The 18,110-nt window shown below is 45.2% G+C and overlaps 1 protein-coding gene across 4 annotated transcripts in view; it reads right to left on the bottom strand.

Moving 5' to 3' along the window:
- Gxylt2 (glucoside xylosyltransferase 2) overlaps positions 1–18,110 on the bottom strand; it is a 102,472-nt gene that overhangs the window by 22,686 nt on the left and 61,676 nt on the right. For all 4 annotated transcript variants that reach the window (XR_005503781.2, XR_005503782.2, XM_039108771.2 and 1 more), the window contains exons 4-6: positions 15,471–15,722; positions 12,139–12,262; positions 2,997–3,169 (exon numbers count right to left, since the gene is read on the bottom strand). Coding sequence is in view for 2 of the 4 variants with exons in the window: in XM_039108771.2 (XP_038964699.1) it covers positions 2,997–3,169; positions 12,139–12,262; positions 15,471–15,722 (549 nt within the window). In the remaining 2 variants the exon portion in view is untranslated. The remainder of the gene's footprint in view (positions 1–2,996; positions 3,170–12,138; positions 12,263–15,470; positions 15,723–18,110) is intronic.

Here is an 18,110-nt window from a genome sequence, read left to right as displayed (position 1 = left end):
GTGAATGCTGGGAACTGAACCTGGGTCCTTTAGAAGATCAGCCAGCCCTCTTAGCTGCTGAGCCATCTCTCCATCCCTCTATTATCTTCATTTTATGATGATGAAATCAACTGAGGCTCAGTAAGGTAACAGCAGTTAATGACTAATCAGAGGGTGATAGAATTGGGGTTTGAGCTCAGGCGGAAAGCCAGCTCTAATGCTCTTCCATATGGTAAAAATGTCACAGCCCAGTGGAGGAAGGCGGGCACAGGGGAGCGCAGCTTTAAGTTGGAGTGTATTCACTCCCGTGTTGATTTGGAGCTAGTAACTCTCCCCATGGAAATGCCTGAATGAAAGCTTTCCTTCAGCTAAAGTGTGGAACCCCACGGAGTGATTATGTAGAACTGTTTAAGATGCAGAGTCATTTGGCTGTCTTGCTGATCCCTGAGAGAACAAAGCCAGATGAGTCATTTCAGCCCACGATTGCTCAATCCCCAAGCAGGGCCAGATCACAAGGGAAAGTGGAGCCCACGCAGCTGCAGGCTTTCTTGACTTCCACCCGTGCTGGGGATGGGTTTCCCCCTTGAGTCAATGTTTGAGTAACCAAGTGTGAGAATGTCACAGAGTGCATAACAGATTGTGTAATTCAATCACTTGCCCTTTGAAAACTAAATAGCAGGAAACAGGAGAAGAGGTGATCGGATGCACGGTAGGTGATCCCCTGTGGGGAGGACAGCCCTGGCGCGACCAGAGCTGGAATTCTTTAGTAAAATGCTCATCTTCATACAGAGGGATGTGTTATAGGCTGGGGGGTGGGTCACGAAGATACTTTACAGGGCGGGAGATGGCTCAGTGGATAGAGTGCTTGCCATAAAGTGTGACGACCAATGTCTGGAGCCCCAGAGGCCATGAGTAGCCTGTCGTGGTAGCATGTATTTGTAATCCTGTACTTCTCTGGGGACAGAGATGGTGGAGTCCTCAGCATCTCATGGGTCAGCTGACACGCAAAATAGTAAAGGACAGAGACCCTGCCTCCACAAGGTAGGAGGTGAAGAACATTCGAGGGTGTGCTCTGGAGTGCACACGTGGCTGTGGCGTGTGCATATCTGAGTGCCAGCACTGGGTTCTCAGATCTTTAAGAAAAAGAAAAAAAATTTAATATAGTGTATATCAGGGGATCAGCAAACAGTTCTTGTGGTTGGGGGGGGGGAAGGAGTAGACAGCAAATAGTTTGGGCATTGTGGAACCCACAGTCAGGGCCAAGAGCCTTCACTGTTAGAATGCCAATTCAGCCAGTGACAGTGCACGAATGGAGAAGGTCACTGTGCTCCCCATGACCTTGTTTATGAATGCCAAAAACACAAATCTCCTATGGATTCTTTCTGCTGGAAAAGTTTGCTGATCCCTGCCCTGCGTCTTGAAGGGACAGCTTGTGGAAGGCACTCCTTGTAAGTACCTGCTGCTGGCTTCCTACTGGTCATCTCAGTGTCAAGGTACTGGGCAACACAGAATTCCCCGAGGGAATAGTGCATACAACCCCGAATCGCTCCTTAGCCTGTGTTCACACATCTCTTCAAGGAAGAAAGAGTGGGCTCAAACTATAGGAGGTTCCCACTCCCTCCATGGCAGCATTATTGTATATAAAATCATCCTTTAGTCATGGAGTACATTCCTACATTCTTGGTGGATGCCTGAAACCACGATGAGTGAGTTCGGAACCCTACAGACTGGACACCTTGTGGCTACTATATCAATGGTGGGTGAGTAACATATCCCGTGTGGATACATGTTCAAAGAGGTGATTCACATCCCTGGCAGGACAGAGCAGGATGGCATCAAATTCTATGTTACTAGGAACAGCCCACGGTTTACAACTTATGAAGCGGGTAACTCTGGAATTTTCCATGTAATACATTTAACCCATCGTTGGACATGTTGACTGAAGCCATATAAAGTAAAACCATAGGGAAGAGGCTCTACTATATGTGATCTTTGAAACCAAGCACATGCAGCTACAGGGCTCCCCATCGTTGGCTCATGGTCCATGATACGTAGAACTCAAGGCCTCTTGGCTCTCAGAAGATTCCTACCATCTAGGAGGCATCCACACGACCCTTATACCCTTTGGTGGTAAAAATGGCAGGCACCTTTTTTTTTTGCTTCTTGCTTGCACTTATTTAAGTCAAGGGCTTGGTGGCTGAGGATATGGCTCAGTTAGCAAAGAGCATGTGTGCAAACTGAAGGAACTGAACCTGATGCCCAGAACCCATGTAAAAAGTTATGTGTGTGTTGGATTATACCTATAATCCCAGGACTGGGGAGGTACAGACAGTGGGATCTTCGGGTTCATAGTCAAACCAGTACACTCTAGGTTATGTCTCAGAATATAAAGTAGAGGGGCTGGAGAGATGGCTCAATACTTAAGAGTACTAGCTGCTCTTTCAGAGAACATGAGCTCAATTCCCAGCACCCATGTGGTGTCTCACAGCCCTCTTTAATTCTAGTTCCAGGAGATTCAACACACTCTTATGTCCTCCAAGGGCATCAGGCACACATGTGGTGCACAGGCATGCATGCAGGCAAAACACCCATACACACATTTTAAGAAAGGTTGAAGAAAACATCCAGTGTCAACCTCTGGACTCCATATGTACACTCACCCACATATATGCATGCAACGGACACAAACATGTACACACACATACACAAAGAAAAAAAGGAACCGACAAGTTGTGGCTTTCAATGTGGCAGCTTCTAATTGACCTGAGACGTGATTGCTTAAGAGCTTAGAGCTGGTAACCAGGCAACATGCTTAGCTTGAACTAAATAAAACGATCTTTTTTTTTTTTTTTTGCATTCTCTCTTACCCGGAACTCTTACTCTACGGGATGGCAAAAGGCATAGTAGTTTTCTCTGGGAGTATTTGGCCTTCAAGGTCCCTGTGGACCACAGCACTTGAAATGCATCTTGCTGGTAAGCATATGTCTGCTGAGTGGTACTTTGAAGAGGATACTTACATCCCGGATTGCTTCATAGAGCGCTCGGAAAGTGGGCTGCTTGTCATCATGGTAGACGCCACGGTTGCCATGCAGAACAGACACACCTTCCCGCTCAGCCTCTTTGCAGTTGCTTCCATACATGCAGTGATCAGGCCGGTAGTTCCACTGGCAGGGGAACACGTAGAGACACTCTGGTGGTAACAGGGGAAGAGACACAGCTACAGTCAGTGCCAGCTGTCATCTACGTGTCTGGTGCTTAAAACTTAATACTTATAAACCACACACGGTGCATGATTTCAATGCTTATGAGTGTGGCTATGACGTCCTGTGTCAAATATACCACACTTGTTTAAATTCTGAGATCAATGATCCAGGGGGCACCCATGAGTGATGGTAAACAAAAGGCAAACAGCATCTAAAACAAGGAGTTAACGGTGCTGTGTCTTCGTTTGTCTCTCTGTTGCTGTGATGATAAAGCACCATGATAAAAACAAACAAACAAACAAACAAACAAACAAAAACAAAAAAACCTTGGAGAGGAAGGGGTTTATTTCGTACTGACTTCCAGATAACAATTTGTCACTAAAGGGAATCAAGCAGGAGCTCAAGGCAGGAAGCTGCAGGCAGGCACTGAAGCAGAGGCATGGAGGAATGCTGCTTACTGGCTTGCTCTCCATGACTTGCCCACTTTGCTTTCTTAGGCAGTGCTGGATCACTTGCCCCAGGGAAGCATCACCCACAGTGGGTGGGGCCCTCCCACATCAATCATTAACCAAGAAATTAATGCCCCACAGATATGCCCACTGGTCAATATGATGGAATTAATTCCTTAACTGTGGTTTTTTCTAGGTAGCTCAGTCTGTGTCAAACCGACAAAGACCAGCCAGCACACTTGGGTCTGAAGCTCGACTTCTCACTTATGAACAGTGAAACCTGGAACTGGTCACTTCTAGATACTCCAGCTTCCTCATTTATAAAATGGAACTAATAGGATCTCCCTGATTTTGTTTACTAAAATTTTAACATATGTCACGCTGAGGGTGAGAAGTTGCTAACATTCGTGAAGCCCTGTGTTCAACCCCTAGTACTCCAAGAGGAAGAAAAAAAATCAGATACACAACAAATGTGTGCCAAGCACATAGGACTGCCCCAGGGTGTCAGCAATGGATCGTTTCTTTGGAAAGGTTTTGTCAAGTGGAAACATTTTATTTTAAAGCACACCAGTGGACAGCAGCACACAGTACACCTCTGATCAGTGTTAATGACAACCATTCCTGGATGTGCAGCACCATTCTTTTCTATCTTGCGAGCCACAGATCTCTTTAAGAATTTAATGGAACCTTTGGACCCTGAGTATTGAAAAATACAAGTCAGGAACAACACAGGCTTAAAAGAATGGTTGCTTGCTTGTAAGTTCAGGGCCTCACACATTTCCTAAATACCAGCTAAGTCACCCAGCTGCCACACCTCAAATACAAAACTAAACTCGGGAAGAAATTCAATTCACACTTTGACAGAATTTTCTGGAGTGAGAAATGAAAAATATACATGTAGTCATGGGAAGGGTCTGTCCCGTGTCACTTCAGGAGAGTGGTGTCCAGTTTTGACAGTTCCCTTTAAAGGCAGGCTTCGGTCAGGATGCAGTTCTGACAGAAACACAGACTTGGAAGAATACTCCAGGAAGAAGATGGTCTGATCATATTAAAATTCTGGAAATCGGAATGTGTTTTAGAAGAAGGTAAGTCATCCTCTGGGCTTTGCTGGAGAGAAGAGCTCCTCAATGGGGGGAGGGGAGATAGAGGACAAGCTGTTAAATCCACTGCTTTGGTCTGAAATAATCAAGACAGAAATCTGTGTTGGCTGCAGACAACTAAGTAGCTGATAAAATCTGACTTGAGGCTGAATTGGAGGCAGAAGAGGGGCAGGTCCCAGCTTCTTGGGTGGGGACTAATTAGCCCTGCTGCTGGGTAAGCAGGCCCAGGATTCTGTTCTTGGGTTTACAGGATGTAGAAACCAGGGAATATATGGTCTGACTGGTTTAGCAGGGAATCACTGGAGGGCAGGGCTTGTGGACAGCGTGAGATGGGGAAAGAGCAATTCTGTCCAGCAATGGGGACACTGTCATCAAATTAAATAAAACAAAAAAGGCGGTGGGCATAAAAAATAAGATTTGGTCCAGGGGATTGCTTAGTTGACAAAGTGCCTGTTGTACAAGCTTGAAGGCCTGATCGATTCCCAGAACTCATGTAAAAATAGCCAGGTATGGTAGCATCTTTGCATTTTCAAGCAGAGAAGACGAGATCCCTGTGGCTCACTGGTTCATCAGCCCAGCCTGTGTGGTGAATTCCAGGCCAATGAGAGATCCTGTCCCCTAGCCAAGGTGTCTAGTACTTGAGGAACTACATCCATGGTTGTACTCTGGCATGTACACACATATCACACATGTACATGTGCACCTTGCAGTGTATACCCTCCACCCCCTCCGAGTACACCATGAGACTGTCCAAAAACAAATTAAAAACATAACAAACAAGTGAAAATTCAAGTCACTGTTTCTTGAATTCCTCGGTCTTTGCTATTTTCTCTCTGGAATACATATATATATATATATATACATATATATGCATATATGTATATATACATATATATATAAAATTGAGTGGTTCTCTATGGGTTATAGCCATTAGTGATAGATAGTTAGGAAGAGTCTACACAAGTGCCAGGGCCCACTTGTGGCTCCGATGATTCATACCCGGTGGGTGCTGAAGATTTTGGAATGGCTCGTGCCTGGTCATTTTAACTTCACAGAAAGATGATCTTGCCACTCAATTACTACCCTCCAGCAACAGAATGGAGGCTTTTCACACCATGATAATTGTGTTTGGTTGTGGTGGTGCTGTACACCTATAATCCCAGCACTTAGGCGGGGGAGGCAGAATTGTCGCCTGACAGCTCATCTGTGTGGAGAGATGCTTATTCTCTCTCTCTCTCTCTCTCTCTCTCTCTCTCTCTCTCTCTCTCTCTCTCTCTCTCTCTGTCTCTCCCCCATCCCATGTGTGTGTGTGTGTGTGTGTGTGTGTGTGTGTGTGTGTGTGTATAAGTTTCTCTGTCTCATCTCTTTCTGAATTCTTCCCTCCGCCCCCACTTCCCTTTTCCCTCAGTTCCTTGGCCGTGATTTTGTTTCTCTTCCTTTTAAGTCACCCCTCCACTCTATTTTCCTAATTTCCATCCATTAACCAACACTTCTGAGGCCTTGCACTGAAACAATAACAAAACCAAAGCTATAAACCGCGCCTTTCTCATATGGACCCTAATATCCTTTTGGTCTCTTGTGCTGTACATAAATCGTGGTTCGTGAGTTTCTTAGTCCACCAGTGTCCAGAATAACCTCGAATGTGAGATAAATGAATCGAACACCGAAACAGTAACGTTCAGGCTGGCTCTTCTCTCTCCCTTACAGAGTTCAATACTTCTCTTCTGGTTGGGATGCTCTGACTTGTCATTCATACCTGGTTTGTTTTACTTTCTTTGCAGTATTTTTTAGAAATTTGCCCAAAGTGGCAGCAAGTGTGGGTGGGGAAACCTCTTCCTCAGGCCCCTTACAACCAGACCAGTTGGTCTTACAGTTGGTCTATTTCTCTCCCACTTGAATTAGAAACTGTAAGAAAACCATCTTTATTTGCTGTGGTCTCTTATGCATTGACTGACAATCAGGCTGAACCGGGAAGACAGAGAATTTTGTCAGATACTGGAATCTCTTAAGAAGAAAAGATGCCGCAGCCAAGGAGGACTCTGGAGTCTGAAGCAATTACTACAGTCCTTGGCAGCATCCCAAAGACAGCCCCCAGAAAGCCTGGCTTTGCTGGACACACGTGACTATCTCTGCCGTCTGTAGCTGATCTGAGTGGAAAATATGTATGTATGCGTGTGTGGCATGTGTGAGCATGCACACATGCACACATGTGTGCGTGTGTGTGTGCATGTGTGTGTGTGTGATATGCATTGGTGTTTCCCATGTCTGTGTGAGAATGTAGGATCCTCTAGCACTAGAGCTAAAGACAGTTGTGAGCTGCCACGTGGGTGCCAGGAATTGAACCTGGGTCCTCTGGAAGAGCATCCAGTGCTCTTAACCACTGAGCCACCTCTCAGCCCCTTGAGTGGAGTTTTGATCCCTGAGACTGAAGCTCATTCATCTCAACAGAGTTCCCTTGGATTTTGGTAAGGTTTTCTCTATTAAACTCTGGCCAAGACTCAAAGCCAGCCAGCTGTCAAGGTATGAGCTCAGGAGCTGACGAGATGGCTCAGCTGGTAAAGTGCCTGTCTTGCAAGCACGAAGACCTAAGTTTGATCCCCTGCACCCATGTAAAAGCCAGGCACAGCAGCATACACATGTAATCCTAGGGCTGGGTACACAGAGACTGGAGGAATACCCTTCAGGTTTGCTGGCCAGCCAGCCAAAATGGCAAGCTACAGGTTCAAGGAAAGACCTTGTCTCAAAAACAAACAAACAAAAGGTGGAAGTGTGATTGAAGAAGGCACCCAAAGTCAGACTCTGGCCTCCATTTTCCACATGCATGCACCACACATACATGTATGCGTAGACATGAACAATCCCTACCCCCACCCCCACCCCAGGCACACACACACAATGGGAGCTCAGCCTTTCATTCTGGAAGAAGCCACCTTGGCTCACATACCAGGATATGTCCTGTGGGACCCGCTGCCTGCACAGTCCCCATGGGCTTCATTAGCCTCCTCTCCAGGCAGTCTGTAACCTAGCCAGGCACTCACACATCCACAGATTCACTATTTAATTATGGCAGGAAGTTTATGGCAGTTTTTAGCTAATGACTTTTAAATACATGTCAGAAAGCAGGTTGGTGGCTACAGGAGACTCTCATCAGTGCGCGGCTTTATCCATAGCCACCCAATCAGCTTTGACTATGAACATGTTTATCTCCCAGGTCGCTGCCAATATCATCACCCTCTTCTTTATATGGCTGAAGGTGACACATCTTAAAACAAAACAAAACAAATAGAAAACAATTGGCTCTAGGTTGCAGAAAGCCCACATATAAAATAAATGAATGAAAAACTTATAAGGGATGGCTATCCTTAGATGTCTGTAGAGAGAGCCACTGTTTAATACAGTGCCTGGGTAAAATGGGCTCAAATGGCCACACAGAGAGCAGTGAGGGAGTTCACCTAGCACGGACCTGAGACCAGAATTCCTGGTTCCTCATCAGGCTCTGCTCAGAACCAGGGTTTTGAACAACTTCATAATCGTGCCACAGTATCTTTGGCTCAGTGGGTCTCAGAAGTAGGCACCCGTTCTAGTGCTGTGAAGAGACACTGTGTCCACCACAACTCTTAGAAAGGAAAGCATTTAACTGGGCTTGTTTACACTTTCTGAGGTTTAGTCCAGTCTCATCATGCTGGCACAAAGGCAGGTAAGGTGTTGAAGTAGCTAAGAGTTCTAAGTCCGGATCCCAGGCAGCAGGGAGAGAGAGCCTCTGGGACCTGACACAGCACAGGCTTTTGAACCCTCAAAGCCGGCCTTCAGTCTCACACTTCCTTCTAAAAGACCACACCTCCTCATCTTTTAAATAGTGTCATTCCCTACTGACCAGGCATTGAAATAGATGAGCCTATGGAAGCCACGTTTGTTCAAGCCACTGTGGTGGTTTGAATCAGCTAAGACAATAAGCTAAGATGATTTGTGGCAAAGCCACCATACCTTTCCAGTGGCTCATCCTCAGCTTGGGACTGTGGATGGAGGCGTTCATGTCAGATAGTTCTAACCATGTGACAAGAGAACAAAATACCATTTAAGAAAAAGATTCGGGGCTGGGGATTTAGCTCAGTGGTAGAGCGCTTACCTAGGAAGCGCAAGGCCCTGGGTTCGGTCCCCAGCTCCGAAAAAAAAGAACCAAAAAAAAAAAAAAAAAAAGAAAAAGATTCATTTTATGTTTAAGGGTGGTGTCCACATGGGTATGTGCACGAGTGCATGTGCCTGTGCAAAACAGAGGCGGAACTTCCTTTGGGGCTGGAGTTTCACACAGTTGTGAACTCCCTGATGAGGTTGCTGGGAACTGAACTCAGGTCCTTTGCAAGAGCAGTACATGTTTTTTTTTTACCACAGAATCATATCTCCAGTCTCCAGAATGCCATATTTAAAGGAAAGAAATAAAATAGTCAAAATGCCCATGCCAGGATACCTGTCTGGTGCTCTAGGATCCTCTACCCGAGTCTAAGATGTTCACCGCTGCCTCCCTAGGACTGGAATTGGAGTGTGAGCCTCGGTTATATACACCCGTGTTGCGACTCATTACCTCCTTCCTCTCTGTAAGATGCTGTGTCATGATGGTGGTTTGAATGAGAATGGCCCCCATGGGCTTATAGATTTCAATACTTGTCTCCAGGGAGTGGCGCTATTTGAAAGGATTAGAAGGTGTGGCCTTTGTTGGAGGAAGTGTGTCACTGGGGGTGGGTTTCAGAAAGCTCATTCCAAGCCCTGAGTCTCTCTCTCTTCCGGCTGCCTGCGGATCGGATCCGGATGTCGAACCTACAATTACTTCTCCAGCACCATGTCTGGTTGTGTGCTGCCATGCTTCTGCTGCTGCTGATAATGAACTAAATCTGTGAATCTCCAAGCAAGGCCCAATTAAATTCTTCCTTTTATAAGAGTTGCTGTGCTCATGATGTCTCTTCACAGCAACAGAACACTGACTGTGACAGTCATTATGAAGTCTGAATAAGATAAAGCTTAGAGCAACATCTGCTGCTGTAAATTAAGAGCTTCCCCAACCCGCCTTCCAGTTACCCAGCACCAGCAGCTTACGTCATCACCCATTGCCACCAGGTACAGTACATTTCCATTGTTGCTAATAGTTGCTTAGCACCACACATCCTTTAAAAGGTCCCTCTGGACATCACGGCTCTCTCTCATTCTTTCTGTCCCCCAGCCTGTCTGTCTGTCTCTATTTCTTTCTCACGTGCCCACTCCCAGATGGCCTTCTGTTCTTCCCCAATAACCCTCTTACATTGGTTATATCTGTTTCGTGGCATGACCTTTAGCTGAACACCTTGACCTCAACCTGCGCTCTTTCTTAGTACCTGCCACTTGGTTACTAGTTGTTATAGTATGAATCCAAAATGCCCCATAAGCTCAGATTTTGAGTGCTGTTCCCCAGCTGGTGGCACTATCTGGAAACTTTAGGAGACAGTGCTTACCTAGAAGAAGTAGGTCAGTGGGAATAAGCCTTTGAAGGCTCTACCTGGCCCAAACCCACCCCTCAACCCCTCATAGCCAGGGGGCAAGCTGCACCTGGCATCACGGTGTGAGCTGTCTCTCCAGATTGTCCCAGACTGATAACTGCAAACCCATGAGTTAAACAGATCCCTCTTCGTAAAGTTGGTTCTGTCAGGCGTTTGGTCACAGTGAGGAGAAAGCTAACACACTGGTACAAGCCAACCACTATTCCCAAACTCCATGCTGGCCCTGCTAATCCTTGCTAGAGCCCTGTGACTTCTCCCCTGGGAGTGTGTAATTGGCATAAATCTAGTCTCTGTGGGTGACTAGAGCCATAGCAGATTTCAGTACTTTGCTTCAAGGCCCGAGGAGCACAGGACAACCTTCAAAGAGGAGAATAAAGAGCATCAGTGAGAGGGGGTGTATGTCACTTGCATTCCCCACTGGGTCTCATGGCATCAGTGGGAGGGGCTTTATGTCATGTGCATTCCCCACCAAGTCCCTTCCTGTTGCAGTTGCTGGGCTGAGCCTTCGGGTTTTCCTACTCCTTGTTTCCACAAGACACCATCTCTTCATTTAACCAGCACCCACCTGGCTGTCTCCAGGGCCCTAGAACCCTAACTGATGCACTTTCACCTACAGAAAGGAAATCTCTGCTTAAGAAGAAAAAGGAGGTGCAGATCGTGTACTGTGTGTGTGTGTGTGTGTGTGTGTGTGTGTGTGTGTGTGTGTGTGTGTGTGTGTAGGGGATGAATTAAATGTCATCCATGCTGACTTCCTTATTTTCTTTCCCAGGATTTGATTATTTTGGACTCAGAGACATAAGGAGTCTTTTTTCCCCCCTGATCCACAAGTACTTTAAGGGTGACATGTAACAGAGGCCGAATCTTTATCAACATGGTATCTATATCAGGAAAGGAAGGACTGACAGGTGTATTCAGATTAAAATATATAAATAAAGGATTACCTTATTTTATTTTAATGAAATTAAATATGTTTTTAGCAAAGGGTAGGCATGGGAAGAAGGAGCTGTTAATAGATTTAGGTGTTAATATGAAAACAGAAACAAATTTTTATCTCTCTTTGTTCTAATTATGTTTCAATTCACTGTGATAAAGACTACAAGTAAAAGCAACTTGGGGAGGAAAGGGTTTCTTGCATCTTATACTTCAGGTAACGGTCCAGCACTGAGGAAAGTCAGGGCAGGAACCTGGGGGCAGGAACTGGAGCAGAGACCATAGGGTACCACCCACAGTGAGCCCACACAATTGGTGTGGGCCTCCCACACCAATCATTAATGCAGAAAATGCCCCAGAGAGTTGCCTATAGGTCAGTCTGAAGGAGTAACTTTTCTCAGTTGAAGTTCCTTTCCCCAAAGGATCCTAGCTTGGGTTGAGTTCACAAAAACAAAACAAAACAACAACAACAACAATACCCTCCCCCACTCCCACTCCCAGCCACCAAGTTAACAACATATAAAATTTTCTTTTGTTCTAGATAAAACAAAACCCTGGGGAGCCAAGAGCTTACTCTGGGCCCTCTGCACTCTGGACATCAAGCAGTTGCTCCAGCGTGAGGGTCTTGTGCTGAGATGACAACAGAATCATCTGGTTTTGTGGCATATGCCACTTTGCACTGCACTTCTTGGAAGAATAGTGAGGCAAGACTGCAGAGATGCTCTCTAAAACCGGACTGCAGCGTTGGAGGCTTCAACATTTGGCCTTTTGTCCCAGTTGCTAAGAACCTGCCTCCGCAGATACCCAGGGGGCAGATAGAGGGGTGGGTCAGAGGAACACAGGCCTCTCTGTGAACCCTGTAGTCCATCAATGGCAGCCCAGGCCTGGAATGCTCCCTGTGAAATGAGGTGGGTGTAAGCCTACGCAGTGGCATTCTGAAAAGAGCACTTACCTGGGTTGAAATAAAAAATAATATTTAATAAATCCTGATCTCCCCACGTGATGGCATTCTTATACTTCTGGTACAGCGGGAGCAGCATCTCCTCCCAAGCCAGACCTGTTGGAATCAGGCTGTTCTGGAAGAGAGAACCATGAAAGCAGTTGAGGCAAAGCAAGGCACAGCCTTGTCTTGTGGAAATGGGGACGGCTTTCCCTTATCCTTGAGACAGAGCAAATGCAGCTGTGGTCCTGCTTCCCCGGTCACAGAACCAAGCATAGCGAAGCTGTGGGTAGAGCTTGGGGGGATGTGCCTACGGGTGCAGGGTGGACCAAAGTGGAGTGGGCTCCATGGTTTTCTTATCTTTTCTTTTTAAAAAAAGGTTTATTTATTTAATGTATATGAGCACACTGTAGCTATCTTCAGACACACCAGAAGGGGGCATCGGATCCCATTACAGATGGTTGTGAGCCACCATGTGGTTGCTGGGAATGGAACTCAGGTCCTCTGGAAGAGCAGTCAGTGCTCTTAACCACTGAGCCATCTCTCCAGCCCTTTATGGTTATCTTATCTTTTCCCTTTTTTATTTTAAATTTTGTTTATTATTTGAGAGAAAGAAAGAGAGGGAGAATGTGACCGTGTGCCATGGGGTACATGTGGAGGTCCTGGAGGACAGCTTTGTGAAGTTGGTTTTCTCCTACTTTTGTGTAGGTTGCCAAGATGGAATTCAGGGTCTCAGGCTTGTATTGTCAGCTGGGTCCCTTACCTGCTGGGCCATCTCGTCAGCCTTGCCTTGCCTTGCCTTGCCTTCCTTTCCCTTCCTTTTCCTTTCCTTTTCTTTCCTTTCCTCAGGCGTGTGGGATGTGTGAGAATGCCCATTTGTACATGTGGATACAAGCACACATGTATCACAGCACACCCGTGGGAATGAGATGGCAGTCTTCTGATAGCTGGCCCTGCCTTTTCCACTGTGTTTGATACACAGTGTCTTTGCTGCCGACTCTAGGCTAGCTGACTGATAACTGCCAGCATGGCTCCTGTCTGGACCTTTAGTGTGCTGGGGTTGCAGGCCACTGGGCGCCTGTGTCCAGTTTTATATGGGTTCTAGGGTTCTGAACTCCAGTCATCAGGTTGGTACCACATACATTTTTACCCACTGGGTCTTCTCTCCTGATCATGCCTGCGATTTCTAAAACATGCTGAAGTTATGCATGTTATCATGCATAATTATTAAAGTATGAAATTATGAATTATTTCTTTTGCTTTGTTCATTAAAAATATCTTAGAACTATTTTATATCTGAGAAGAAACAAAACAGTGATCACAGAGTCCCGGAGGCATTTAATGGAGAAACCATCTTTCTTTCCTTATATTTTTGGTTGTGAGCCTAGCCTTTAACGGCTGAGCCATCTCTCCAGCCCCCATCTTTCTTTCCTTATTCCTCCATTTAATTAACAAATTTTGGTACGTCTTGCATTACATCCCTGCTGGCCTTCAATGTGGCTCCTGCATTCACCTCCCAAATGGTGTGGTTATGTATGTGCCTCCATAATCCTGTCCTTGTTTTAGAAAAATTATTTTTAAACTAAAGGTAACACACCCACAAGTGAAGTATTCAACTAGCACATTAAGATAAAAAGTTACAAATTGTATTTTTTCTGCTGCCCTTTCTAAATCCTATTTCTACTTTTCACCAAAGCATCTACAATAAACAATTAAAGATCTTCTAAGCATTTTTTCTGGAAATTTCTAAGGCATAAAAGTATGATTATTTTTTCTTCACTTGAGATCTTTGGAAATTGTACTACTGCTAGTAATAAACAGGCTAGCCTGTTGTTTTTAAATTTTTCCTATTTATGTGTATGGGTGGGTGTGTGGTGGTTTGAAAATGCTTGGCCCACGGGAAGTGCTACTATTAGGAGGTATAGCCTTGTTTTGGCACACTGTGGACTGAAGTCTTGCATAGACCACACACTGGTTATTCTTCCTTTTTCAGTGTTTGTGTGTACAGGTATGTGCACATTCATGTGCGTGGTGGTGCAAACCTGTAGGTGAATGTGAGCATGGGTGCAAGTGCTGGTGGAGGCCAATGAACATCAAATGTTGCTTCTTAAAGACCCTTTACTTGTTTTATGAGATGGGATCTCTCAGTGGCCTGGAGCTTACCACATAGGATATACTAGCTGGCCAGTGAATCCCCAGGAACCTGCCTGCCTCTGTCTCCCCAGCACTGGGATGATAAGCCACACCTGGCTTGGCCTGGCTTGGCTTTATTTTGTTTCAAGACAGAGTTTCTCTGTCTAGCCCTGGTTGTCCTAGAACTCACTCTGTAGTCCAGTCTAGCCTTGAACTCAGAGATTCCCCTGTCTTTGCCCCCTGAGTACTAGGATTAAAGGCATGCACCATTTTTGCCTGACTTTTAAAAGATATTTTCTGGCTTTTTTGTTTGTTTGTTTATTTTTTGTTTTTTGCTTTTTTTTAGCACGTGGATTGAACACAGGTCCTCAGGCTTGCAAGGGAAGCTCTTTACCAACTGAGCTATATCCCAGCCCTCCTATTCTTCTTCTTCTTCTTTTTTAAAGATTTATTTATTATATATAAGTACACTGTAGCTGTCTTCAGACACATCAGAAGAGGGCTTCTGATCTCATTATAGATGGCTGTGAGCCACCATGTGGTTGCTAGGATTTGAACTCAGGACCTTTGGAAGAGTAGCCAGGGTTCTTAACCACTGAGCCATCTCTCCAGCCCTCTTCTACTCTTAACACGAGGAGAATGGGGACTGACATCTAAAAACTTTCATTTTGGTTCTTCTTATTTATTTATTTATTTATTTATTTATTTATTTATTTATTTATTTATTTTTACTACTAGAAGAAAAGAGACCAGGATCAGCTGAGCATGAGCTTTGAAGTCCTGGATAAACATAGTTCGGACACTGTAATTTAGAAACATCACATAGTATTTCTGAATGGAGACTATGAAGTTTTATATTCCACAACCCCCCGAGCTCTTCTGAGTAAAATTCAATAATGTTTCAAATACCTTCCTCTGGATCCTTCTATCCACACCCACAGGCCAGATCAGCACAGCCACAGTCACACAAAGTATCCCAGTGTGTCCCTACTGGAAAGGCAAACTCCTGGTCTTTTTTTTTTTTTTTTTTTTTTTCTGATAGTGTTTCTCGAAGTTATCCAGTCTGTCCTAGAACTCTCTCTGTAGATCAGGCTGGCCTTGACTTCAGAGATCTGCTTGCCCCTGGCTCCTGACTGCTGGGATTTAAGGGGCTTTGCCACCATCGCCCTTAACTCCTGGTCTTTAGATGGCATTTTCAAGCTCCTCCTTACCTTGAACTGGGTACTTCTTATGCGAGTCAAGTTCATGAGCATGACCCCTGAGTTAACCCCAGCAGAGCCGTAGAAAGGATGCCGGGCAAAGCGGCTGTACCAGCCAATCTTAGGGATTTCATGCTCTGGGGCCATAGCAGCGAGCTGGGTGGAGTTAAACTGCCTAAGAAGCTTCCAGATGTCGTCCACGGGCCGCAGAAAGAGGACGTCAGTGTCCACGTAGAGAAGTGAGTCCACATCCTTTAAGATTACCTTTGTGTAAAAGGGGCGGAGACAAAACAAAACCAGGTCAGAAACACTGAAAGTGGGTCCACAGGAAAATTGCCACTGACAGTGTCCAGTGTGGGATTCCATACCAGGTACCACTCTTAGCTCCCATTCCTCTCTCTTCCTGTCACCTGAGGATGAGTGGTAGCCAAGGAATGGAGACTTTTTTTTTTCTTTTTTCTTTTTTTCAGAGCTGGGGACTGAACCCAGGGCCTTGCGCCTGCTAGGCAAGCCCTCTACCACTGAGCTAAATCCCCAACCCCGGAATGGAGACTTAAAGGCAGATAAACCTGACTCTAGACTGGCCTGACTTCAGGGACCCTAGTCTAGTTGTCAGTGGACCAGACTTTAAAAGAGTTGAAACCGGAAACCATTGGCTGTATACATTTGCATGTCAGGGTTTGACAAACTTCTCCTGTAGTAGGTCAGACAATACATCATGCAGGCTCTGTTGTAGCCAGTTGGCCCTGCTGATGTATCCTAGAGCAACACTGGCAGCTTGTAAGTGAACAGGGTGTTTGTAATCCAAATGGCATGTAGGGACATTGAAAGGGGAATTTTGTATTTTTTGGATGTCATAGAATATTCTTGCTCTGAGTTTTAAAACAAACAAACAAACCAAAAAAAAAAAAAAACCCAACAAATCATAGACTTCTATTTACTGGGAAGCTTGCTAGCTATCTTTTCCTTAGCCTTGTTGGGTGTAGGGGTGTCCCCTGCACCCACACCCCAAGCCCAGCTTCCAGGGTTATGCCCTGGAATGTGAAACTTTAAAGCCTGAGTCAGCAAGTTGTCTCATTTTGTTGTTGTTGTTTCTCAAACTCCAGAACAGTTTAACCAAGGAAAGATTTAACTCTTTCCAAGTACTCATTGTAATCATACATGTGATGAATTAACACGTGTGTCCCTCTGAGTTCAAATCCACAATGAAACCCTGACTCCTAAAGTGGCAGCATTTGGAGATAAAGCTTTGGAAGACCACTGGGATTAACTGAGATCATAAAGATGTCATCATAATGCATTTGTGCCCTTTTGACAGCAGGGACCAGAAAGTGCCCCATTACGACACAGTGAGAAGGTGCAGGTGGTGGCCGGTCATGTACATCAGGGAGAGGACCTTTGCCCAAACCCAACCCTGCTGGCATCCAAGTCTGGGACTTTTCCCAATCAGAACTGTGGGAAACATGTTTCTGTTGTTAAGGACTCAGTCACTCGAGTCTCACTGGGGAACTCAGTAGATTAATACAGCACTTGTTTGGATCCCAGCATTTAACAGCGTGAACACGGGTACCATGCAATCCAATTTCACAGGGACTTCAACTGGAGTTATTTCAATGCCTATCTGACTAACCTCAGGCTCTTTCTCTCCTTGTCTAATAAAGGAACAGATTGTTTAAATCAGTATATAAAATAAAAAATAACAGCTACCATCCTATTAAAACAAAATAAAACAAACTGGTCAGGCATGGTAATGCACACCTTTAATCCCAGTACTTAGGAGGCAGTAGCCAGCAGATATTTGAGTTCTAGGCTACTTTGGTTTACAGAAAGAGATCAAGAAAGCCAAGACTACACAGAGAAACTCTGTCTCAAAACAAAACGAAAAACAAACAAAAAAACCCCCAAATAAAAACAAAAACACTCAAAAGATCCTGATTTCATTGAGAATTATGATGAATTCTGCAATCTACCACCAGCCAGGTGTGGTGTGGCACAGCTTTAGTCCCAGCACTCTGGAGGCAGAAGCTGGCTTATCTCTGAGTTTGAGGCTAGTTGTAGCCTCCAGAGAAGCCCTGTCTCAAAACAAACAAACAAACACCCTAGATTCTCCATATTTTTCCTTATTTCCTATGGAAAGGTAAAACCTGTCACAGGTTCTGCACCATTCAGAAGTCCTAGTGTACTGTGGAGACAGAGTAAGCTCTCCCCAAAGTGTTAACAAACATGTTATGATACAAAATTGTACATCATATATAATTAGGAACCTGTGGTCTTTTTTTTTAATTGGATATTTTATTTATTTACATTTCAAATGTCATCCCCTTTCCTGGTTTCCCCTCTGGAAACCCCCTATCCCATGCTTCCTCCCTGTGTTTCTATGAGGGTGCTTCCCCACCCACCCACCCATTCCTGCCTCCTGACCCTGGCATTCTCCTACTGGGGCATTGAGACTTCACAGGACCAAAGGCCTCTCCTCCCACTGATTCCCGACAAGGCCATCCTCTGCTACAAATGCTGCTGGAGCCACAGGTTCTCCACACGTTCTCTTTAGGAACCTGTTGTCATATGTCCCCAGGCCATCCCAAGGGCTTCACATCTTACAGATCTAGTCTTTGGAAGGAAACCAAAACACACCTGTTCCAAAGCTGAAGA

Source organism: Rattus norvegicus, chromosome 4 (genome assembly GCF_036323735.1).
Source record: "Rattus norvegicus strain BN/NHsdMcwi chromosome 4, GRCr8, whole genome shotgun sequence".
NCBI lineage: Eukaryota > Metazoa > Chordata > Mammalia > Rodentia > Muridae > Rattus > Rattus norvegicus.
This window is presented reverse-complemented; position numbering and strand designations above follow the sequence as displayed.